At 40.9% G+C, this 25,466-nt stretch overlaps 1 protein-coding gene across 1 annotated transcript in view; it reads left to right on the forward strand.

Annotated features, from left to right (window-relative positions):
* Positions 1 to 25,466, forward strand: part of Vps41 (VPS41 subunit of HOPS complex) — a 160,264-nt gene that overhangs the window by 96,664 nt on the left and 38,134 nt on the right. The window contains exons 8-14 of the mRNA XM_004668846.3: positions 6,730 to 6,849; positions 7,988 to 8,134; positions 12,152 to 12,218; positions 16,651 to 16,748; positions 21,303 to 21,432; positions 23,475 to 23,590; positions 25,290 to 25,346. Of these exons, the coding sequence (XP_004668903.1) occupies positions 6,730 to 6,849; positions 7,988 to 8,134; positions 12,152 to 12,218; positions 16,651 to 16,748; positions 21,303 to 21,432; positions 23,475 to 23,590; positions 25,290 to 25,346 (735 nt within the window). The remainder of the gene's footprint in view (positions 1 to 6,729; positions 6,850 to 7,987; positions 8,135 to 12,151; positions 12,219 to 16,650; positions 16,749 to 21,302; positions 21,433 to 23,474; positions 23,591 to 25,289; positions 25,347 to 25,466) is intronic.

Consider the following 25,466-nt stretch of genomic DNA (forward strand, 5'->3'; position numbering starts at 1 on the left):
GTGAGACATTCCCATTTCCCCCAGTTTCATGTTTTCTCTTGGTAAACACAGGAAGACTGCTAGTGAGGGTTAGAAAAGCCCTTTCCTGCTCTGCTGGCTGCTTGGGCACTCCTGGCTCTCACAATTCTATAAATCTGTGTGCATCCAGCAACCATCCAGGACCTTCTCCATGCTTGCTAATATTTTCCTCACTTGCCTTCTCCAACGTTTTAGCTATTTAATTCTTGTAACCAATTTTCCTCCTCACTGTGTCCCCTCCCCCCGTTTTTATGAGACCTCTTATGGGGCTTACTTCACTAGGTTTGGATGTCTCATTCCTTTAATTATCTTGAGCTCCAAGGTCTTCTTTAACCTAGGATAGTTTTAGTTTTTCGCTAATAGAATCAGACTCTTCTGAATTCTTTGGTCTGTCCTATATGAACAAAGCTGGAGCGTATCACTTTCTGCCTTCCATGGCATGATTCCTTCTGCAGTCCTGCTTGCTGGTCTGCAAGAGGCCTTTCATGTATGCAGGAACTTGGTGATCCTAAGATAACTGAAACTTGCCTTTCCTCTCTCAGAGAGGAGTAGCAGATGAGCTATCACAGGACTCAGGCCACCAGAATCAGAGGCTTTATTGCTGCCTGCTAAAGATCTTGGCATAGGTGTAGGACACTCCAGGACATAGTGTGGAAAAGCACTAGATAGATTTATCAGCACAAAACATGGGAGAATAAATAAATTGCTGGTATGTGAGTGCTACTATTGAAATATATGTGCCGAGAGTGCTGACTCCCAGAATGTGGATTTATGGGAAATGAAGCCCCAAAATACTTTCTCCAAAAACAAGAAAACCGACCTCTGCAAGCAGCTTTTCCTCTCTATGTACTTCACTCCCATCGAGCTTAAATTGCTCTCCATATCATGATAATGACAATTCAATAACATAGGATGTGGAAGGTGAACCAAATAAATTAACTAGCTGCTTTTAGGGGTAGTTCGCTCAATGACTTACCCCCTAAAATGCTTTGTAGAACATTTGTGCTCAGTAGGTCTCTAGGCAGTTTTACGAGTAGAAGAAAGAAATGGATTTTATTAAATGTCAGTGAGATAGAGGCAGACAGCTTTGGAGCACTTAAATTAGTGTAGGATATTTGTAAGAAAAGTAGTTTATCTTTCCTCAAATCACCAGAATAGAACTTTCCTGGGTATTCCTGCCACAATGTGTGTTACTACAGGAAATTCCCATAGATTAAGATAAAACAGCAAGTTGAAAGTGCATCATTTGGTCCTTTTTTCTCCTGTGTGCAGATGTGCTTCATGAATAAATCCTGCATAAGGACAGTAGTGGAAATGATTCTGGAACAGCAGCACCTGCTTGTTTCCTAGGCCCATTTGCTTGAAATACCATTATCCATTGGGAAGGATTCCACACTTGTGTGACTATGTAAGGATTAGAAAAATGGAGTCCTCTGTAAGAGCAAAACGCAGCTGAATATGATTGCAAGAAAACACAGCTACAGCAGGATAAAGATACAGTCCCTGTCGCTAACGTGTGTGATCCCTCAGAGAGACAAGAAAACACAACTACAGTGTGATAAAGACACAGTCCCGTTCCCTAACCTGTGTGGTCCCTCAGAGAGACAAGAAAACACAGCTACAGCAGGATAAAGACACAGTCCCTTTCCCTAACGTGTGTGGTCCCTCAGAGAGACAAGAAAACACAGCTAAGGCAGGATAAACACACAGTCCCTTTCCCTAACGTGTGATCCCTCAGAGAGACAAGAAAACACAAGCTACAGCAGGATAAAGACACAGTCCCTTTCCCTAACGTGTGTGATCCCTCAGAGAGACAAGAAAACACAGCTACAGCAGGATAAAGATACAGTCCCTTTCCCTAAGGTGTGTGGTCCCTCAGAGAGACAAGAAAACACAGCTACAGCAGGATAAAGATAAAGTCCCTTTCCCAAAGGTGTGCTCCCTCAGAGAGATTAGAAAACACAAGCTACAGCTGGACCACAAGTGGAGAGGATATGCAAGAAGTTGGAGGGACATACTTATATAAAACTTCTCTTCAAAAAGTTCTTCCGTGATATAGTGATGCTATTTATATCTGCATAATTTCTTTTACCTTTGAATTGTTATTAATTATTTGAGAGAGAGAGAGAGAAAAGAAGCAGATAGAGAATGGGCACATGAGGGCCTCCAGCCACTGCTAACGAACTCCAGGTACATGTGCATCCGACCTACATGGATACTAGGGAATTGAATGTGGGTCCTTAGACTTTGCAGGCAAGCACCATCTCTCCAACCTTATCCACAAAATATTAAAGTAGTGTGGTTAAAGCCATTTGAAAAAACATCACAAAATAACATGCAACAAATTTTAAATTGTAGTGTTAATTAGTTGAAGTGAAGTAAGTTTATTATGTAAGCTTTTTTTTTTTTTTTTTGGTCCATCTAAACACTTTTTATTGTACTTAAAGCACTTCAAATACCTAAACATATTTTGCTAAAATTGGGTAAATCAATCAAGTCCCAGTATATCATGCCACATCTAAGTCCAATATGAAATCAAATTACCAAATATAAAGTTAGAAAAATAAGGTAGAAGAAAGTTACACCAATTCCTTCAGAAATCTCATTGATTGCACACACATGTAGTTTGAAGAGCCATTACTTATAAGGCACTATCTCAAGCACTTAGGATACATACATCAGTGTACAAAATAAAGGCATGCACCCATGTGAAACCTGCAGTCTTAATGAAAAAGACACTTTAAAATACACAAAAATATATTAGTAGTGTTATTATTTTTAGTTAGTTAATTAATTTACAAGCAGAGAGAGAGAATGGGCATGCCAGGGCCTCCAGCCACTGCAAATGAACTCCAGATGCTTGACCATTTTGTACATCTGGCTTATGTGGGTAATCAATCCCGAGTCCAGAAGCCCAGCAGTTTGATAGCACCTCTTTTCCTTTATGTTCCTCCCCTACCCTCCCCATCTGATGGCGACATTTTGATTCTGCTTTGTCTTCTGTTCTTTAATTTTCTTTTCTTCCATCCTGACAGTTCTGGGACTTTGCTGTGTTTATGAAGTGCTTTACAAACTGTCAGAAAGGCTGGACCGCCATCATCACAATGTTGCTGAATTATTTATTTAATTTTCTCTTATTCTTACATTTTAACCAGGTGAACTTTTAGTACTTTTAGAACACTGATAAAGAATCCCTTTCAGCTGACTTTCATTGGTCTTACATTAGAATTTCATGTTGTATTAATGAGACTGAAGCTGTTTTGTGAGTTTAGGATCTTATAATCAGAAAACATCACGTATCTTTCCACTTGTATGCATGGTGTGCCATGCCTCCATTGGTGAATGCGCATCTGTTTTGTTCATCACTAACTTTCACATCTGGTCTCTCCCTTGTTAACTCAGGTTTGCAATGTGGTTATTCTCATTTTCACTACTCTGGACACAGTATGATTTCCTCATTCACAAAGACTCAAAGTCCTTTTTTTCTTCTTTGTTACTCAATTTTGAGGTCACATAAGTGATAAGAAGAACCAGATCTCTAAAGTAAGTTCCCACCTGCTCTGTGGAACACCCCTTATGTACATTCAGAAGTGCCTGCTTTCTCTTCATGGATAATGCTAATTCTCTTCATGTATATAATTTTTCCATGGTGTTCTCTGACTGCCTGTAGGCCTCCTCTCCTTCCCCCATGGTTCAGCTGTACAGCCATGGCATGCCCCTGTGTAACCCTGGCCAGGCCTATCACCTCCAGTCCTTTGTACACTGAGGAGAAGATTGGCATTCTGGTACTGAAATGACTAGCCATTTCCCAGGCAGGCTATGGAATACAGAATTTTTTGAAATTTTACTGGGAACTTTAATTTATGAACATTGTGCAAATTGTCGTATTCCCATTGGATTATCCTTTTATGTTCTCTCTTTCTCACCCTCCTACTCCTGAAACTTAGGGTGCATTTAATTTTTATAACACAGGTAGTTTGTCCCAGTGCTCTGTTGATCATTTCTGGGTGGGGATTGGTAAGGGAAAATGAGTTCTTGCCATATTCCATTAAGCTTTTCTCTTGTCCATCAACTCATTCCTTCTGATGGGTGCTGCCATGGATGGAACTTAGATGCTGGCATCTTAGCAATTCATCCTGTGTAAATAATCAGTTTTAGATGCCTGCTTTTAGATGACTATGACTGTTTTACAACTGGAGCTGAAAGTTTGTGCTCAGGCTTTATCTTCCTTTTCCAAATTTTTAAATCTATCCTCTAACAAAGTGCTGTTTGATATCAGAGGCATCCATTATGTGCCAAGTGTCTCCCTGTGTGATAACAGAGATCTCCCTATGTGATAGAAGATATCTCCCTGGGTGATAACAGAGGTCTCCCTATGTGATAGCAGAGGTCTCCCCATGTGATAACAGAGGTCTCCCTATGTGATAACAGAGATCTCCCTATGTGATAACACAGGTCTCTGTATGTGATAACAGAGATCTCCCTGGGTGATAGAAGAGGTCTCTCTATGTGATAACAGAGGTCTCCCTGGGTGATAGCAGAGGTCTCCCTATGTGATAGAAGAGATCTCCCTGGGTGATAACAGAGATCTCTCTATGTGATAACAGAGATCTCCCTGTGTGATAACAGGTCTTCCTATGTGATAGAAGATATTTCCCTGGGTGATAACAGAGGTCTCCCTATGTGATAGCAGAGGTCTCCCCATGTGATAACAGAGGTCTCCATATGTGATAACACAGGTCTCCCTATGTGATAGAGATCTCCCTTTGTGATAACAGAGGTCTCCCTATGTGATAGAAGAGATCTCCCTGGGTGATAACAGAGGTCTCCCTGGGTGGTAACAGAGATCTCCCTGGTTGGTAACACAGATCTCCCTGGGTGGTAGCAGAGGTCTCCCTATGTGATAGAAGTGATCTCCCTGGGTGATAACAGAGATCTCCCTATGTGATAACAGAGATCTCCCTGGGTGATAGCAGAGGTCTCCCTATGTGATAACAAAGATCTCCCTGGGTGATAGCAGAGGTCTCCCTATGTGATTGCAGAGCTGGGTGATAGCAGAGATCTCCCTGGGTGATAACAGAGATCTCCTTGGCTGGTAACAGAGATCTCCCTGGTTGGTAACAGAGATCTCCCTGGGTGGTAACAGAGATCTGCCTGGGTGGTAGCAGAGGTCTCCCTGTGTGGTAACAGAGATCTCTCTGGGTGATAACAAAGATCTCCCTGGCTGGTAGCAGAGATCTCCCTGGGTGATAGCAGAGGTCTCTCTGGATGATAGCAGTGATAGAAGCCCTTGGAGATAGTAGAAGGTCTCCCTGGGTGGTAACCGAGGATCTCCTTGGGTGACAGCAGACGACGTCTCCCTGGGTAACTGCAGTGGCCTGTCTGACTCTTTTCCCTGTGTAATAGCAGGGGAAGAGGCTGAGTCACGGACTGGGTCACAGACCCTCCATGGTCTCTAGCAGGCAGAGTGAAATCATAATGACACCTGACATGGAGAGAAGACATGGCAAGAGGGTCCTTGACTGTGTGTAGGGCATTCCCGATGAGAAGACAGGGCTAGGTGAGGCTACCAATGAAGGTGATACCAGAACCTCAAACATTACATCAGTTTAAAGTGAATACATTCAGCTTAGTTGTGAAGATGCCCAAGAAGCTTATCCGTGTGTGTGTGTACTCATTGTACCTGTTACAAACATAAATAGTGACAAAGATATATATGAAATACAAATAAAGTACAAATGTATTCTTAATGTAACCATTTTCCCCCACTATTTTAGAATACAGAAAAGATACAAAACATATTCCAGTGAACTGAAACTGCCAGTAATGATTCTGGGAATTTAAAGTCTTTTGCCAGGTGCACACACCTCAAGTGCTGTAACCTCAGCACTTGGGGGAAGAGGTAGGAGGACCACAAGTTTGAGACTAGCCATGGCTAGTGAGACCTTTGCACCCCATCCCCTCAGTACATGTCTGTGGCTCCTGTTCTCAGCACTGGCTTATAAAGGTTAAGCACATGTTTCTGGATTAGATCATATACATGTCTGAAGGGATGTTAGATGTGTCAAGAAAAATATTTTTATTATGTACTTAATAGAATGTGTGAATCACTAGAACTATATCTTCTTCAGTATTAGAGTTTTCCAACATTTAAATTTTATATTAAAATTTTCCAGTGGGATGGATTTTTGTAGACTCATTCCTTTAAAATAAGAAGACTAGGTACTGTGGAATTCTTAAAGATGTCAAATCCTGATCCAAGTTCCTTATTTTGTGTTTTCATGAATTACTGCTCAAAAGTCATTGTCAAGTTTTTTACCTTGGATTATTTGAAAGACTGCCTTGAACTATTACAGTTTAATCCGTAATGAATATCTTGTTTTCAGTTAGTAATTTAAGAGGTTTTGATTTCCCAATTTACAAAATGAATTAGTTCCTAGGCAGTCATTTGAAAAACTTTCTTCAATACACATATTTTGAATAACTGACATGCATTATTTTCTGGGAATCATGGTATTTTGGTGCCATCTTGTGGCTTGGCTTTGTAAGTAACTTTCACACATACCCATTTTAAATAAAGTCTGGGCAATTTAAGATGTGCTAGGAGTTTTTTGCAAAATACAAACATTCTACTAAACGTAATGTTGAGAGGGACTTGACATTGGCCATATCGGTCACTCCTGAGTCTGTGTCCACACCTCTTGTCCTCAGCTGCTGCTGTTTGAGCGCTCATGGATGAACAGATGGAAGTCTTCTGTTCTGCACGAAGGGGAAGGTAACATACGGAGTGTGAAGTGGAGAGGCCATCTAATTGCTTGGGCAAATAACATGGTAAGAGCACAACTCTGTCTTTCTGACTTGCTCAGTGGCAGAAGAGGGACCAGGTGGATGAGGCTCTGGCAAAGAAGATGCTCTTTGCTGGGGTTGTTATTTTGAAAGTTACAAATGATAGTTGATACTGTACCTGAGAGGTTAAAGAAATTAGATTGCTTTTGGCTTTCATAATATATAGTCTAAAATAGGGTCCTATTTTAGAGAGGAAACCTGAGGCATGGAGTGTAGCAAGAAAATGAAAAGCCATCTTAATAATTGAAGAGCTGCATTGGGAATGTGGTCTTGAAAATACTATGTGCCTATTAGCCAAGGGCAATTGATATGAAGTGTAAAATGTCATTGATTTTATTTTTTACTCCTAGTATAATCATAGGCAAAAATATGGGCCTGACTTTTAAACAGTGCTGGATTATAATTTTTAGTTCTACATTTCTTTAGGTTCTACTCAATAAAATAACAAAAAATTTTAAAGGCTATTTCATATCTGTCATTTTTTAAAATTTCAAGCAAATCAGTTCTACATAGTTTTAAATGGTAGAAGTCTTCCCCAAATCAGTCTTGTTATTTAGAATTTTTCTTAATGCTCATAGGTCACAAGAAAAATAACAAACCATGGTCTCGGTAGTCATTTTTTTTTTAAAACATTTTTTGTTCATTTTTTATTTATTTATTTGAGAGCGACAGACACAGGGAGAAAGACAGATAGAGGGAGAGAGAGAGAATGGGTGCGCCAGGGCTTCCAGCCTCTGCAAACGAACTCCAGACGCGTGCGCCCCCTTGTGCATCTGGCTAACGTGGGACCTGGGGAACCGAGCCTCGAACCGGGGTCCTTAGGCTTCACAGGCAAGCACTTAACTGCTAAGCCATCTCTCCAGCCCAGTAGTCATTTTTTATTAGCTATTTGTTCAGTGTTTCTGTTGAGAACTTAAAATTGTCAGGTCTAGCTTTGTTTTATCTAGAAAGAAATATGGGGGTTCTTTGGTTTTGTTTGGCTGGGTTCTGTGGAACTGGAGCTCCTCAGTCCCATTGCTCATGGGTTGCATGTAGCTGGTGCCTGCCAGGTAGCAAAGGCCTAATTATACAACTTCCACTTTTCTTCTAAACAGAGGACACTCATTGCTGCTCTGTTTTCCAGGGTGTGAAGATTTTTGATGTCTCCTCAAAGCAAAGAATCACCAATGTTCCCCGAGATGATATAAGTCTTCGTCCAGACATGTACCCCTGCAGCCTCTGCTGGAAGGACAATGTGACCCTGATTATTGGCTGGGGGACTTCCATCAAGGTAGTTATGCTTATCCTTATATTAGTCCAACTTGCTATAGATTCACTGAGTGTCTTCTAAAGGATTATGAGTTCATGAATGGCTTCTGGCAACCCAAATATTATTGTAATGCCATGCCAAAAAAATTAACTTTTCTATTCAGTTGTTCTCAATGGCTTTCAACCTGCTTTATTAGTTTATCTTTTTTTGTTTGTTTGTTTTTGTTTTTTAATTTCCCACAACCTAGTTGTAGTGTCTTAGCTAGTTTTAGAACATGTGATTGGTTTTGTTGGCTAGTGGTTTTCCTCTTCGTGTCTTTCTTCCCGTGTTGCTTAGCTGATATCCTGTGTTTCCTCATTTGGATTTGTGATGGCAGTACGAGAGGCTGAAACAAAATCAGTGGTGTAAAATAGAGGCCCAGGCTTTTTGTTGGTAATAAGATTTGGGAAGATTTCCTGATTAGAATTATCTGATCTTGATGTGACTTTATAAATGAAATGAAATTTCACAGTTCTACAAAAGAGTCTATTCACAGTGATTCCTACCTCCTGTGCTTCTGTGATAATTATTTAATTAAAAAAAATAATAAGGGGCTGGAGAGATGGCTTAGCGGTTAAGCGCTTGCCTGTGAAGCCTAAGGACACTGGTTCGAGGCTTGGTTCCCCAGGTCCCACATTGGCCAGATGCACAAGGGGGCGCACGTGTCTGGAGTTCGTTTGCAGAGGCTGGAAGCCCTGGCGTGCCCATTCTCTTTCTCTCCCTCTGTCTTTCTCTCTGTGTCTGTCACTCTCAAATAAATAAATAAAAAAAATTAAAAAATATTTAAAAAAAATAAATAAAATAAATAAAACCTGCTGGGCTTGGTGGCACTTGCTTTAATTCCAGCACTCAGGAGGCAAAGGTAGGAGGATCGCTGTGAGTTCAAGGCCACCCTGAGGTTATATAGTGAATTCTAGGTCAGCCTGGACTAAAGTGAGACTCTGCCTCAAAAAACCAAACAATAAATAAATAAACTAAGAATTAGCCAAAGTAAAAATGATATGAGAGCGATAAAAGAAAGTATTTCTGTTGTTTTAAACTGCCAAGTTTATGAATCTTTTTTGTTGTTTGTTTGTTTGTTTTTTTGAGTAGTGTGCTCTAGCTTATGCTGACCTGGAATTCACTTGGTAGTCTAAGGGTGGTCTCAAACTCACAGCGATTCTCCTAGCTCTGCCTCCCAAGTACTGGGATTAAAGGCGTATGCCACAACACCCAGCATAAGTTTCTGAGTCTTTAACACCAGCCATAGGAAATGGTGCATGTTCTCTCTGTGCAAGTGAGAGCCATGAGATTCCTGCTGAATCTGCTCTCTGATTGGAGATTTGTTTTCTTTAGACTCAGCTAGTTGTATGCTGTTCATTTCCCAGTTTAGAATCTTGGTGAGTTTTGTTGAGGGAAGAGCAGTTGAGGACTTGGTCTTTCCTTAGAAAGAGGATAGTCTTGTTTGGGAGAGACAACTAGAAAAGCAGCACAAGAAAGTGCATTGGAGCCAACTATTTATTCATTTCACTCATGAGCTCGTCCGCCAGTCACTGGCCAGGCATCTGCAGACAGTACTTGAAGTTGTAGGTACGTGGATAGGCAAACAAAAATCATTTCCTTCCTGTGGGAAATTTCCGTCCTGGCAAGGGAAGATGGACAAAACTCAAACAAGTAGATACCATGTTGGTGATGGTAAACATCAAGGAGAGCATTTAATTAAATAATGGTGAAGGGATTTGGGGTGAGTACCATTTAATGTAGAGATGACCTGTCTAGTAGCTCACTTATCATTTGGGCAAAAGTTTAGAAGGGGAAAGCTGTGCAGCTCTCTGGGGCTGCTGGGGCAGGCAACGTAGGTGTGTGTTTGAAGAATATTGAGGAAGCCATTACTGTCAGGTTGAAACAGGTTCGAGAGAGGAGATAAGCTGGAGTGGAAGGTGTGGAGGAGCAGCTCATGTCTAGCATGGGGCCTTGGGAATGTCTTTGGCTTTTAATTTGAATGAAGTGAGAAGGCAGCAGACCGCCAAGGCAGGATCGTTGTGGAACAGCCCTGACATGTATGTTAGAAGGATCGCCTACTTGTGTGGTGTTAGATAGTGAAGGCACAGTGAGGATGGGAGCCAGGCAGGAGGCCGTTGCTGTCATGCCATAAAGTAGTGTTTTCTCCTGCCAGTATAGTGGGGCTGTTAAGAAAGACTAGATTGTAAGTGTATTTTGAAAGTAGACCCTGTATCATTTGGCAATGACTGGACATGGGTGTAAGAAAAAAGCAGGTGTCAGCTGTTCCTAAGGAACGGAAGATGAAGCTGAGTTGAGCTAAGCTGAGCTGCTGAGGGTTGTCCACTGGGAAAGAACAGGAAAGATTTTTGGAGGTGTCCACTTGAACACCTTTCATCAGCCCATGCAGACAGGTGGGCACACAGTTGGGAGGTGTCTATGTGAGACTCCTGTGACCTACCCATGCAGACAGGTGAGCATACAGTTAAGTCTCCATGTGAGATACCTGTTACCTGCCCATGCAGACAGGTGGACATACAGTTGTGAAGTCTCCACGTGAGACACCTGTTACCTGCTCATGCACACAGGTGGGCATACAGTTGTGTTACCTGCCCATGCAGACAGGTGGATGCACAGTTGCAAGGTCTGCACGTGAGATACCTGTTAGCTGCCCATGCAGACAGGTGGATGCACAGTTGCAAGGTCTCCATGTGAGATCCCTGTTACCTGCCTATGGGAGCATGTAGGAACAGTAAGATGAAGCAGATCATGATCAAAGGTGAGAGCCCTCCTTTTAATGGAAAAGGTTCTAAATATCAGTGGCATGCTCTTGTGCAGGACATGAAATGATGCTAGCATTTACCTACTCATCTTCTAACCCTACTGTATTACTTTTCTTATTGCTGTGACGAAAGACAACTTAGGGAAGGGAGAGTTTATTTCAGCTCACAGCTGAGGGTTATAGTCTGTCACATGTGTGTTGTCTGGTGCTTGTATGCAAGAAAAATTGAGAAATATATATTTAGCTATAATATATATAATGAATACATGTATTCATACATGCATATATGTTTTTCTTTTGGTACTCTTAAAGCTTTCCTTACTTCACTGGTCCTAACAAGAACAGGCCAGGGCTGAGGTGTGGTTGCCAGTCCCTGCTTTAAACCGTCAGTGCAGTGATTATCCTATACTGGAGGTAGGAAGAACATGTGGCACCTTTCCAAGTCTTAACAACAGTGAAATGAGTTACTAGAATGAAATCAGAAATCCAAGATCTAGGTCAGTATTGGTCAGATTATTTTCAGTTATGTATTTTGCATAGCTTTACTTAAGTAGCAACACATTGCAGTCATGGGTTGATTAACAAGAGGGACACACTCTGAGAAAGATCATTTTATCATTGTGTAGACAGATTTGGATGACCATCATGTCACTAGTAAGTAGGCTCTTTTTATTTATTTTTATTTACTTTATTTATTTGTGGGGGGTTAGATAGTGAGAGAATGGGCATTCCAGGGCTGTCAGCCATTGCAAATGAACTTCAGATGCATGCACCACCTTGTGTATATGGCTTATGTGGTTACTGGGGAAATAAAACTTGGGTCCTTTGGCTTTGTAAGCACAAGCTTTAACCACTAAGCCATCTCTCTAGCATTAGTAGACTCTTGATGGACCATTATGTGGTGGGTATGTTGAGTCACTGACCAAAACAGCATCTGCAGAATGTGACTATAGTGTTTACACAAATGACTATGCCATTAAATATGCATCAAAACTATATTAATGCATTCTTTATTTACCCTTGAGTATGACTTCATTGAAGAATAAGGTTAGAGTATCTATGTAATTCTCTAACTTAGATAGTTGCCATGTGCAATTCAAGTTATCTTCTGCCATTGCAGTCTTAGGATAGATTTATATAGTCCATCCTTAGGGTTATATGTTAATGTCATATTGAATTAAATGTTATGGAGAATCTCCCATTAGATTAATTCAATAACTGGTGAATTTTCTTTCCAGATATGCTCAGTGAAGGAGCGCCATGCCAGTGAAATGAGAGACCTGCCAAGTCGATATGTTGAAATAGGTATGACCTTGTCCCTTATGTTTGGCTGTAAACTTCAGAGAAGCACATACTTTATCAAGTGCAAGTGCAAGTAGGAGACTGCTTCCTCCACCAGAGCTCATCTCCTGCTGCTTGCTAAAACACACCAAAGAGCTCTCACATTTTGAAATTTCACTATGTAAACTTGTTTCTGCAAAGAACAAACAAGAAGCTGTATTTTGTACAGTAGTTTTGTAGTTGGCTTTGAAGTCAACCATGAGCTTGCATTCAGGTTGTATTAGTTACGATCAAGACATTGCACACATTTCTGCATGCTGTATTCTCTTCTTTATGTATGATCTTGAGTGATCTCATCAATTAGTTGTGAAAAGTGTGAGTTGATGTGTGCATGTACCCAGCACAGTACTGGCACCAGGCCTTGAACTTGAACCTTCTAAATATTCATTTTCATCATTGTTGTTCTGGGCCAAATGCCATCATGTTTTATGGGAGTCACTATAGCTGCTTCCTCACTGCTTTATCCCCTTTCACTGGGAGTGACTGTGGTCTAGTCTCCCCATTGCAAACAAAATTCAGATCTGACCAAGTTGTTCATCCTCCAGTCCCTTTCTATTGTTGTGAGGATAAAGAAGGGACATGGTCTCTGTGTTGCAGCTACATTGACTGTCATACACCTATTCAGACTTCTCCTACCCTTTTGTCTAGAACAGTCTTCTTGCCACTTTTCATTTCACTGCTCTTTGAGCTCAAATGTGGCTCCCTGGGAAAGTCCGCTAGCTCTTCTTGACTAGGCCAAGCTCGTCTATTAAGGTATGCAAATATTCCTCCCAGACAGTTGTAGCAGTCCTGTGATAACTTAGGTATTTCCATGTCTTCCACAAGACTATCACATCAGTGCAACATATTCTGTGTCTGGTTTTTCTCACTGTGAAAAGTGGGGCCTGCAACCATGCTTGACACATAATTGGTCCTAAATAATAGAGTGTTGAATGAATCAGTAACTCTGGAAAACAAGTATTCAGAAAAAAAATATACCAGTACTTGTAAGAGAAAAAAACGTCTTGCCATATTATAAGTTTGCAATAAAACATGTTGCCCATTTGGATGGTGAAAAGGGAAAATATAAATTTGGCAGGTCATTCTGTCAAGGTGAAGCTGAAATAAAGCATTTGCTCCACACTGCCCATGACTAAATATGGTAAGAACATTTAACTTTGGGTTGTTGTGTACTTGAAGTCAGAAGGCTGTGATGGAGGTTTAGTCTTCTTTAACCTTAGAGAATATATCCCTTTAGAGTATAAAAAAAGTAGGTATGTGCAGAGTTATCAGGAAGACTGATAGCCAGAAGATAAAATGAATTGTTGAAGTGTTGCTTCTTTCTTACCCCTCCCTTGCTTACTAGAGAAACCCTCCTAACATCTTAATAAATACTGACTTAAAAGTTGATATTTAATGTTAAAATGTATACTAATCAGACAGAAGGCCCTGAGAATTTTTAAAAATAAGAAAAATTCCAGGGCAATTTAGAAAGGTAGCCACTGTCATCATATCTCTAGTGGGTGTTTCTTGCTCCCCACTGCTGTATGAGGACAGGAGCTGTGTGCGTTACCTGCATCCGTTCACTCTGTCCTCACAGCCACCCTCTGGAGTGCACATTGATGAAGAAAGCAAGGACAGGCAAGGCTCATGCTCTGCCATACATCTGACTACTAGAGTGTTAAGATGATGGACTCTAACTTAGCAGAAGCCCCACACAGCTTCCGGGAGCAAGGCACTTTGATCTTGATGAGGTTACTTCTGCTTCCTGAGCTGTGTATTGCCACTTGTTATGGAGGTGATAATGCCTCCCTTTTGGGACGGCTATAAGAGTCAGGCATGACATCCATGATGTCCCTCACATTCAGCTTGGTACTTACTAATAGGTGTTTACTAAATTACAGTAGGTGTTATGATTTGCAGACTTCTGTCCCAATTTGTGATTGCCAAAGGCTCCCCCATGGTGACATGAGTCCAGAACCCTGGCATCACATTTTTAAAGCAAAGTAGATTGTCTGCACTGTAATTCTCATGAAATCAGCTGTATGTGGCATTAAATATCATACTGCTGACATTTGATTAATATAGCTAGTAGTTAATATAATACTTTTTCCTCCTGAGGAAAGAAAAAAGAACCTTTAAGAATACAATCTATTTCTACAGCGTGAGGCACAGGATTGCACTTGTTAGATGCCAAACATTTGTAATTTGTCCTCTGAAATCAAAATCACAAAAACAGTGTGAAGATCATCTCCTCTCTCAAGTACTATGTGGATGCTCTTGTAAATGAAAAATACAAATGACAAGAAAAAGTAATCACCTGGCTTCGCTTGCTCATGGTGATATTCTCTATGCATAGGACTTTATTTTTATTTATTATTTTTTTTTTAATTTTTTTAAAATTTTTATTAACATTTTCCATGATTATAAAATATATCCCATGGTAATTCCCTCCCTCCCCACCCCCACACTTTCCCATTTGAAATTCCATTCTCCATCATATTACCTCCCCATTACAATCACTGTAATTACATATATACAATATTCATTATTTATTTAAGAGAAAGAGGCAGATAAAATGGGCACACCAGGGCCTTTAGCCACTGCAAAGGAACTCCAGATGCATGTGTCATCTTGTGTATCTGGCTATATGGGTATTGGGGAATCAAACCTGGATCCTTAGGCTCTACAGGCAAGTGCCTTAATTGCTAAGCTTACCCTTCTAGCCCCTCTATGCATAGGATTTTGGATGACCCCTTTTCTTTTGAGATTACATTGCTGAAGGTAGATATGATCTACTGCTATTATGTTTACATTAACCTCACTTTGAGGTTTTGTTTTCTCATAAGATTTCCTGATGTCTAGTGCTCACACTAAAGCCTTCCATGGTCTTCATGGAACAACAGCTGGAAGCTGCTGTGTTGTTGGTAAAGGAAGCCCGCCTTGGTGTATGATGTCCACTGCCACAAGGGCACATGACCCACATCCAAGAAACATGAGAATCTATCTTTAGAGAATGTTAGAGAAGCTAGGAAAAAAAGGAAGGGGAGAAAACAAGGGATGTTGTTCTCACTTTAAATAGCTTGATTATCTCCTATTGGTCATGTACTGTGATCTGATGACACATTGGTTTCAGCCTCCTGAGAGCCTGCAGTCATTTTGACTTTGGCACAGTGGTCATAGCAGTGGGATGCATATGAATGACATGATTTCTCCAAGTAGAAATCTCAGTAGAGACTTGTCAGAAACTGATATATTACAGGTGTTTGCATCTGCAGATTGCACAAGGGTTAGTTTTGGTTGTAGTTCAGTTTATTGTTTATTAATTTTTCTAACATTTTATTGTGTGAAAAAAATACAGTAAACATATTGCAGTGAATGCTGTATTCAAGTTTCGCTATGCATGTTTGTTATTCACACCTACGTCTGGAAGGATACAAAGACTCCACATGGCACTAGGTGCTAGGACCTTGGGTCTTTATCACTGTGAAAGCTTGGATGTCAAATGTACCCTGTGGACTCATGTGTTTGAATACTAACCCTAGTCGGTAATGTTGTTTGAGAAGGTTGTTGAACCTTTAGGTAGTTGAGCCTTGTGAAGGAAGTATGAAATGGGGTCTTACTAAGTTATGGAAGCTGACCTTGAACATAATTTATAGCTCAGTCTGGGGGCTACAGGCCTGGACCCACAAACTTATTCAAGTACCATTTCTCTTTAAGTTTTAAGTGGACTGCTTTTGAAATTTTGAAAAATTTTTCTCTGATCTTATGATTTTATATCTTAGAAAGGTAGGTACAAACTTTTAAATAAAAGGTCTAATGCCAAATACCAAAAGTATCTTAGTAATTATAAATAGCATGCCTTGTAACTTGTGTACCATTGTAATGTTCCAGCTGAAGAAAAGCAACTTAAACTTGGCATTTGTGAAAATTATTATTGCCACTAGGACAATTGACATTGGGTCTTATGGATTCAGAGTATCTTCCTGTGATTGAGCTGTCATTCTAAGCTACCAGGCACAGTGGCACAGTCATACTTGCTCTATGACTGTTGGGTTAACTTCTGTTTGTGGTGGAACTTTTCAGTCCTGAATTCCTATGTGTCATTTCCAAATGGAATATTGTGAAGCACTTTCAGTGCTGAGAGGTTAAATGTTAATTATGCTCCTTTATCTTGCCTTATGTGTTTTTTTTTTAATTGAGGCATACTATTATAAGTTAGTAACAGGGTATAGTGTTCCACAATTCAACACATGTACGCATGTGTAGTGATCAAATCAGGGTAATGAGCATTTATTTCTGTCTTTTTACATACTGAGTTTTAAACTGTATACTGGTATTCACATTGATGTGTTTTCCCGTTATGTGCACTTTCTGTTCTTTTTAATGGTGAATTTTATGTACCTTTTGTTTGCAGTATCTCAGTTTGAAACCGAGTTCTACATTAGTGGACTTGCACCTCTCTGTGATCAGCTTGTTGTACTTTCCTACATAAAGGAGGTTTCAGAGAAAACGGTAAATATTTTCTCCCCAAATACAAAGGGATGTTGGAATTTACTTTTAGCATCACACCCAGGTCAATTTACCTGTCAAAAAGTTTGCTATGGGATTGGAGGGATGGCCTAGCAGTTAAGGTGTTTGCCTGCAAAGCCAAAGGATCCCAGTTCAACTCTCCAGGACCCACATAAGCCAGGCACACTCTGGAGTTTGTTTGCAGTGGCTGGAGGTCCTGGCATGCCCATTCTCTCCTTCCTTCTCCTCTTTCTCTGCCTCTTTCTCTCTCTCAAATAAATAAATAAAATATGTTTAAAAATAAAAGTATGCTATAACCCAAGTGGCCCTATTGACTTAACATATTGACTTCCAGTTCTGCTCTTGGCTTGCCCTTGCTCCCACTGAATACAGAACAGAGTTTTTTCATCAGTCTTGGTAGTTTCATTGAAAGAATTGAAGGGCTCTCCCTCTGGAAGGCAAGGACACTGGGTTGACATGGCCTTCTGACAGCCCTGAGTCTGATGGCTGCAGCTGCATGGCCTGTGGTCAGAGGGAATCATGGAAGGATAGTTCATCATTTCCTGTGGCTCATACATACTTGCTTACCTCCCAGTGGCCCAGAAAGAGATTCTGGCTGACTCTCAGTTATGCATGCAAGTGATGCTGCAGTAAGATGCTGCTGAGAAGCAGCAGCAGATAAACTGCATTTTGTGGTGCTGACATTGAAAGGAAGGTTTTCTGGGAACCAGTCTCCCACCGAAGACTGGTCCAGCACCATTCCCAGCTTGACTGTTAGAGACATGGGCAGTGTCAGGAAGGAAAGAAGGCCGGCCTCAAAGCATAGACAAGGAAAGTTTATTGTGAAGGATTTCCTAATGGATGTTGTGTATAAAATAAATTACAATTGATGCTCGAGCCCTTTTCCAGTAAGTAGGCAAGTAGGCACTCCTAGTCTGTACCGTCTCCTTTTCTTTTTTCTTTCAAATGTTAAGGAATAAAATGGGAGGAAAGCCCAGGGAGCCCTTGTTGTGAAGTGGAAGCTGCTCTTGAGCATTTCTGTGAGAGAGCACTCGCGTTAAGAAGGCATCACCATAGTAACCAAAGCTCCGGGTGTCCGTGTTGCTAGGCAATGAAATGTTGTAGACTTAAGTGAACCCTCAGACCTCCTAAAATCAATAGGGTTGGCTTCTAGCCCTACTGCAGGGCATCAATTTATTATTATTTTATTTATTTTTGAAAATAAAGAAAAGCAGTAGCTCCTGAGGGAGTAGGTAAGGTGTTTTTGATGAGGAATGCAGGGAGGATTGAGACTATGATTGAAAGAAATCTAGGAAGAAGCAATAAAGTGAAAAAAAAAAAAGGGTGAGTCTAATAAACAACTGATAAAAAAAAAAGAAAGGAATAAAGGAAACGTTTGTTAATAAAAGAGTATTGGAAAGGAATAAAAACCAAAGAAAGGCCAACCTCACTGGGCAAATTAGAAAATAGATTTTTTTTTTTCCAGAAGAAGTGAGGGCTTTGGAGGTGAATTTAAGTGTGTGTTGCAATGTACATAGAGATTCATTTTATGATGTATCAATGCATACTTTAAATCCTGAACTACAAAATAGACTGATAACAGTAAGAGAAAAGGAGTGAAGAGGTTAGCCTGACTCTCCCCTTTTTCTTATTTTTATACTAAAAAGATGTTTACCTGTATTGATTTCTCATTACTATTCCCCAAATATGACCACATACTGCCTGTTCTTTGCATGTGTGTTTGCCTGTAGTGGCATGTTTGTATGTAATGACATGCTTCATATTGCCCTGGATTTGTGACATTCCTGTCTCCAGTGTGTATAGTTTTCACCATTCTCATGTTAGTAGTAGCTGTTTCCCAGTGCTTTCTTCCTCTCATTCACTGATACAGCATGAGTATGTAAAGAATGGAGTTGTGCTAAAGTGCTGGAGTTAAAGAGCAACAAAACCAAGTTCCTGTTTCTGCAAAGAGTAGGCTGCTTGACCCAGGAACAAGAGTTGCAAAGTTGTATGAGTCACATTGTTGATACTTGTATAAGGCTCTTTTGTTTTGTTTTGTTTTGTTTTAGTTTTAGTTTTACTGCTGGTGATCAAACCTCTGGGTCCCACCCATGCTAGGCAGGTACTCTGTCACTGAACTGTAGCCCCAGGCCTAAAATCTTTTTAGATGACCAGTGTGGCCTTTTTAACGTTATTTAGTTCAATTTTTATCTTGTTATTCTGATGATGATTTTTAAAGTATTTACATAGTAGTCAATTTTTTAAACTTTATTGACAACCTCCCTACATATACATGATGTACCCTAGTCATTAATCCACTCTCACCACCACTCTCCACTGAATCCCTGCTTCTATTTAACTAGTCATTCTTCTGTTTTGATGTCCTTTCCCCTACACACACCTAGGTTTTGTACAGGTACAGAAAGGCGCTGAGGTTATGAATACAATGGCCACTTGGGGTCTGGAAGATAGAGTTCCAAAACAACCCCCCCCCCTCATTCCTTTGGCCCTTATGTTCTTTCCACCACCTCCTCTACAATGGTCTGAGCCTTAACAGGCATGACAGAAATATCTCACCATGTGTTTCTTCTTCCCAGCACTTTGAGAAGTTTTGAGTCACCTTGTAACAGGGTTTTAGAGTTCAGAAAGAACCCTTAAACTCGAAACCCTGAGTTCATGTCTATTTTACCAAAGAATCAGGGTAGGAACCTAGAAGTTCAGAAGAGATGAACACCCAACAGAGAGAGGCTTGCCCCCTCTAGTAAGGATCTATACATAATGTGTTGTGGTGGACTTCACCCTCAGCCTCAAGTGAGTGTGAGAGAGCTGACTGGTCTGAGCACAGGGCTGGCTCTGGAGTGAGATGGCTGATTGGACATCTGATGAGAGGCTGAACTCTTGATTACTGAAGCAGGCAAGCATGGTATGCGCTCTCTCTCTCCCTCCCTCCCCCCCCCCCACTGACCTAACTCCACCTCACCCTCAGTGTTATGCCTGCTGCCACCTGAGAAGAGAAGCTTCTCTAACCGAAAGTGAGAGTGACATTAATATATGGGCATAAACAAAGTATTTAGAGGGTAGTGTAGTGGGCATAATATATCCATTTAGCCAAACAGTGGTAGAAGCTCCCCTGGTAGAACATATGACCTTCCCAGCCTTAGACTTTTGACTAGATTTTTACGAATTCCTTTCTATGCAGCAGGTTTCAGATCCACTCAGAGAGCAGTTACCCCCTTAACAGACATGCCACTATTGCACTAGTGGGCACATCTTGCCTGGCTGTCTAGCTGTGTAGCTTGTAGCGTTCACTGCTGGTTAAGACTTTTCTTCCCCAGCTTCCTGTGAAGCACTTGTCAGCACTATGATGCCAACCAGCAGGGAGAAGGCTTCCCGCTTAGTTCCTGCTCCATTTCTCTCTGTCCTACAACCAAAGCATGTGATGTCTTCAGCAGTATGGTCTTAATGTCTAGTTCTGTTTTACAGCCAAGAACACTGGCAATAACCTATATGGTTTTGAGGGTCCCACCAGGCTCCCTGTTCAACAACTCATTCAGAGTTGTATTGTGCCCATTAGACTCTGGGAATTTTGTATAACAACTTAATGGCTCCTGGGTATAGCATTATCCATCCCCACAAGGAATTTGTTCCCAAACACACACTTTCTTTTTCTTAGTTATATTTATTTATTATTAATAAAATGCTTTGTATGGACACATCGTGTGTTGGTTCCATCTTTTCCCTCCTCCCTACCCCTAATCTGCTGAGGGCCCACCTCAGTGGGGCTGCTGGTATTCCCCATGGGTTTATGGGTTATGCATTGTGAGAGCAGCAGTTAGTCATTGGGTGTGGGGGGAACAGGGGGAATGCTTTTGGGTATACCCTCCTGACCTGTGTGTGTGGCTCTTATAATCTTTCCATCCCCTCTTCAAAATTCCCTGAGTTAGGGTGGGTGCGTTTTAAGTCTACTTAGCATTAAGCTCTCAGGACCTTCTGGATTTCTGCTTTGGTATGTGCTGAGTCTCCTCAGCAACTGTCTCTATTACCCTGGTGCAGATTGTCAGGGTCCCAATGGAAGCAGCATTCTTGTTCATCTCATGAAATCCTCTGTGTTTCAGCTGGGCCTTGGCTGAAGTGCAAGGGATGGCTTGTCTCCTCAGTCCTCACTATCTTTAGAAAAAGAACAGATTTTCCCATGGAGAATGAAGTCAGCATAGTTAAATGGGATGATCATTATTAATTGAGAGAGCTTTTGATAGATGTAGCCCCTCTGTTGGCCAAGGACTAGTAGGAGCTTGTCATTAGAGTCCATAATCTTGGTCTCCATGGGATTCTGACCTGGCTGCCACTTCCAATCGTGGGTTCTTTTCCACTGGGGCGGGATGCCACAGTGGTGCAATGTGTTTGTTATTGTGCAAATCACAAGGTAAGGTCACATAATAGAACAGTGTTAGGTAAATGCCAGAATGATCAATTCAAAGCAAGTATGAATAATTCATTTGTGTAACTGACAGAAGAAAGTGTAATCACAGTAAGCATTTTATGTCTTCTTTACCACAGGAAGGAGAATATTGTGCCAGGCCTAGATTGGACATCATCCAACCACTTCCAGAAACCTGTGAGGAGGTCTCTTCCGATGCTCTGACAGTCAGAGGCTTTCAGGAGAATGAATGCAGGGATTACCGGTTAGGTGAGACAGCAGAGAGCCGGCTCTTGTGATTTCTTACACTTACTTACACATACTTGCTTTCCTGCTCAACCTACCCAAAAGTGAATTTAAGTATAGGTGCCAAAAGAACCTAAGAGGATAGCTGGGCAGAGCTGCTGATAAAACCCAAGTTTCATGCTGTTATTGCAGAACTTCCTTAGTGCCTAGAAGAAAATGAGCAAGAGAGGAGGCTGGGGCCAGGAAAGTGGGCCCCTGTTGGTTGTGTTTTCCCATTGTCAAGCCAGCCAGCTAGCTCCTTCTCTTGTTCTGGAGATGAAACCTATGGCATTGTGCATGCTACGCAAGTACTTTGTCACTGAGCAGCCTCCCCAACCTTGCCATATTTAAACAGCACTTAACTTGGAGTCAGCATTGACAGTATGGTTGTCCTCCCACTCCCAACTTGATATCCCTGGAAGATTTGCTATAGAATGCCAGAAAAGTTGTCCAAGTACTTTCAGAGACTTGGTGTTTATGTGTGTTGGGGGGGGGGGAGTCTTTAGCTGTGCCAAACATATGTATGTTTGGGTGTCATCATATCTGTATAAAATACATTGACAAACGTAGAACAGTAAAGTTCCAAGAACTTCTTTTCTGAACCATCTACATGTGAAGGCTGTAGTCAGTTAAAGTGTGAAAGTTTATTCTGGACTTTGAGGAGGGCAACTGTGAGTCACAACTGAAGGCATCCAATCATCCAATGTGGATATTTTGCTCTGAGACAATTCTGCTGCATGCTTCAAAACCATCAGGCCAGGTTACATCATTGCATTCTATAGGAAGCCATCACTAATGTCCTCCTCCACAGAATACTGACATGACAGATGACAGAAAATGTCACCAGGGCTTGAGCATCAGTCATTTATACATTAAATAGACTTCACCTTGATGATGAAGAAACATTTATTGCTGACTGTGAAATGTAATTGTTCTGTAAGTATAGAATAATGCTGTAATTGATCACAATGTTAAAGAGGACTTGGGTGCTTTTGTAACAAACCTTGAATCCCAAACCCTAAGTTTGTATTTGTACTTTAACCAAAGAATTGCATTAACCAAACTGAGAAGAATGATTTTTTAAACCACCACATTTTATTCAAAGGTATCAAGGATAAGAGGGAAAGGGAGGGTAAAGAAGGGAGATAAGGACACCATGAGGTCCAGGATCCCATGTGGGAGAACAAACATGGGTCCTGTAAACAAAAATGTAAAAGGATTTTCTTTAAAAAGCCACAAAAACAGTAGCCAAGCTACAGGGACCCTGGGTGTGGAGTTGTTCCAAAGGGAGAGCAAGCTCCTTTCCAGGAGCCCAAGTACAGCATTTGGAGTTAGCTGTCTGGAAGAGAGGCACACCTGCCTCAGGTATGTCAGCTAGTCAGCCCAGGCACTGAGAAGAGGTCCACAGGCACCTAGGCAGGGTGCTGTCTAGAGAGGGAGGGAGGGAGGGAAAGTAGGAGGGAGGGAGAGAGACTTGACTGGGGGACACAGGCGGGCAGGAGTTGAGTCCTGCAAATGAGGCGTTGGGGGTAAGTTGAGATAGGCCTGGCAGGCTGCTGTAGGCTGGGAGGTATGAGGTAGGGTTCCTCCCACGAGAGCCTGCTCCCTGTGTGCCAGGACCAAAAGCTGTATGCTTAACCTAGCCCCTCTCAACAAGTGAAGTTTATATGCCATAGATGGGGTCTAGCATGCAGCAGTCATGTGGAGTTAGGACACTTTTTCATCTGAAGTCAGATGCTAATGTATGGAACTCAGATTTTTAAACTTATCTTATCTGTTGCTGTTGTTATATAGTCTTCCTCTCTCCTTTCATTCTTCTTTTCAAATAGTTTTACAGTTAAATATATTTAAAAGCATGAAATATGTGTTGCTGTTCTCCACCTTATTCCAGCACTCAGCACGTGTCGCTTCACAGGCAGACAGACATAAGCTCTTATGCCTGAACTTGGGTAGGCTTCGTGTCCCTTGGTGTCACTGTCATACTTGTGTTCTGTCATCAAAGTTCTCCTCTCTCTTCTCCTTTCAAGAATACTCGGAAGGGGAATCACTGTTCTATATCGTGAGTCCAAGAGATGTTGTAGTGGCCAAGGAACGGGACCAAGATGACCACATTGACTGGCTCCTTGAAAAGAAGAAATATGAAGTACTTCTTATTTTGCTTTCTTGAAAGTATTGACTAATCCATAACTTTAAAAAGATAAAGGCTTACTATAGTGCATCTCAAAGTTGAATGAAGATAGAATGCTCTGAGCCATTATGTAAGAGCTAAAATTTGCCAATACTCCTCTCAGAAAACAGGGAACAAAAATTCTGCAATTAAGTTATCTTGCTATGTCATTAATGTGAATAAAATAGTGGTTCAGAGAGAATGAGTTAAATCTAATCTGAAATTTATGTTCTGTGTATTTTAACTTTCATTTTTAACACTAGGGATTGAAACCAGCCAGAGCCTTAGGCATGCTAAGTAAGCAGTCTACCACTGAGCTATACCTCCAGCCCCATTTTGTGATTTTATTAAAGGAAATTAAAATATAAGTAGTATTCTGGAGTTCTCTATTTGGATATTTTAGTGAAAGTTCCATTTTGTCTCTATTATGTATGTAAGAGAAAACTACAAGATGTCCACTTCATTGAGCTTTGGTTTAGACAAATTTAAGTAGACAATAGCCCAGCAAGACTTCACTTATAAAATATAATTTCTCGGGCTGGAGAGATGGCTTAGAGGTTAAGGCACTTGCCTGCAAAACCAAAGGACCTTGGTTCAATTCCCTAGGACCCACGTAAACCAGATAGATGCACAAGGTGGAGCATGCATCTGGAATTTGTTTGCAGTGGCTGTAAGCCCTGGCTTGCCCATTCTCTCTCTCTGTCTCCCTCCCTCCCTTTCTCTCTCTCTCTCTGCCTCTTTCCCTCTCTCAAATAAATAAATATCAAAAAATGTTAAAGAGTAATATATTTAAAAAATCTCACTTATAATAGTTCAAAAGTTATTTTGTTACATAAATGGGTTTAGTACCAATCAGCAGAAAACAGTCATAACTAGTCTTATTTTTCCATGTACTTTTAAAAGTTTTTATTTTTGACAATTTTATACATACATTATGTTCACCTGTAATTATCCTCATTTATCCCTTCCCAATCCTACTAGACTTCTTTATCCACCTTTTTTGTTGCTTTCTTTATAAGTACTTGGAACAACTGGGGACTTTATTTTTAATTTGTAAATGGGGTCCAGGTATTGATAGGTAATTCACAACAGACTAATTACCATATTGCTTCAGATTAAGTAATTTTTAAAAAATATTTTTATTGATTATTTATTTGTAAGGAGATGAGAGATAGAATGAATGGGTGAGGCAGGGTCTCCTACCACTGCAAATTAACACTAGAGACATGCACCACTTTGTGCATCTGGCTTTATGTGGGCACTAGGGAATTGAACTTGGACCATCGGGTTTTGCAAGGAAGCACCTTTAACTGCTGAGCCATCTCTTCAGCCCAGATTAAGTAATTTTTTAAAAAAGGATTTTTTGGTTTTATTTATTTATTTATTTGAGGTAGGGTTTTACTCTCTAGCCTAGGCTGACCTGGAATTCACTCTGTAGTCTCAGGCTGGCAAATGAAAATGAAAAGACTTCATTTTAGTTGACTGTCTTTGTTTGAGTGTGAATTCAGGGAAGTTTACAGGAGCATAAAATTCCAGCACTTCAAGCAAAAGCCACAGAACTGTGACACCTCATTATCATAGCCCAGAATATGAAGACATAATAAACGCAGAGCCTGTAACTGCAATCTCTTTTTCTTTCTCTCTGGTCCTTTCTGTTGTGCTTATGCGAGCCTAGGAAGCTATGATGGCAGCTGAAATTAGCCAAAGGAACATTAAAAGACATAAGCTTCTGGTAAGTGCAATTTCGTCATTTTGAATGGCTGGTTTTTCTGAGCTGAGCTATAAGGAGTGTACTGATGTCAAAGCAGCAGGTTCTTCCTGCCTGTTCGGAATTCCTCTCAAACTGATTCTC

The sequence above is a fragment of the Jaculus jaculus genome, chromosome 16 (assembly GCF_020740685.1).
Source record: "Jaculus jaculus isolate mJacJac1 chromosome 16, mJacJac1.mat.Y.cur, whole genome shotgun sequence".
NCBI lineage: Eukaryota > Metazoa > Chordata > Mammalia > Rodentia > Dipodidae > Jaculus > Jaculus jaculus.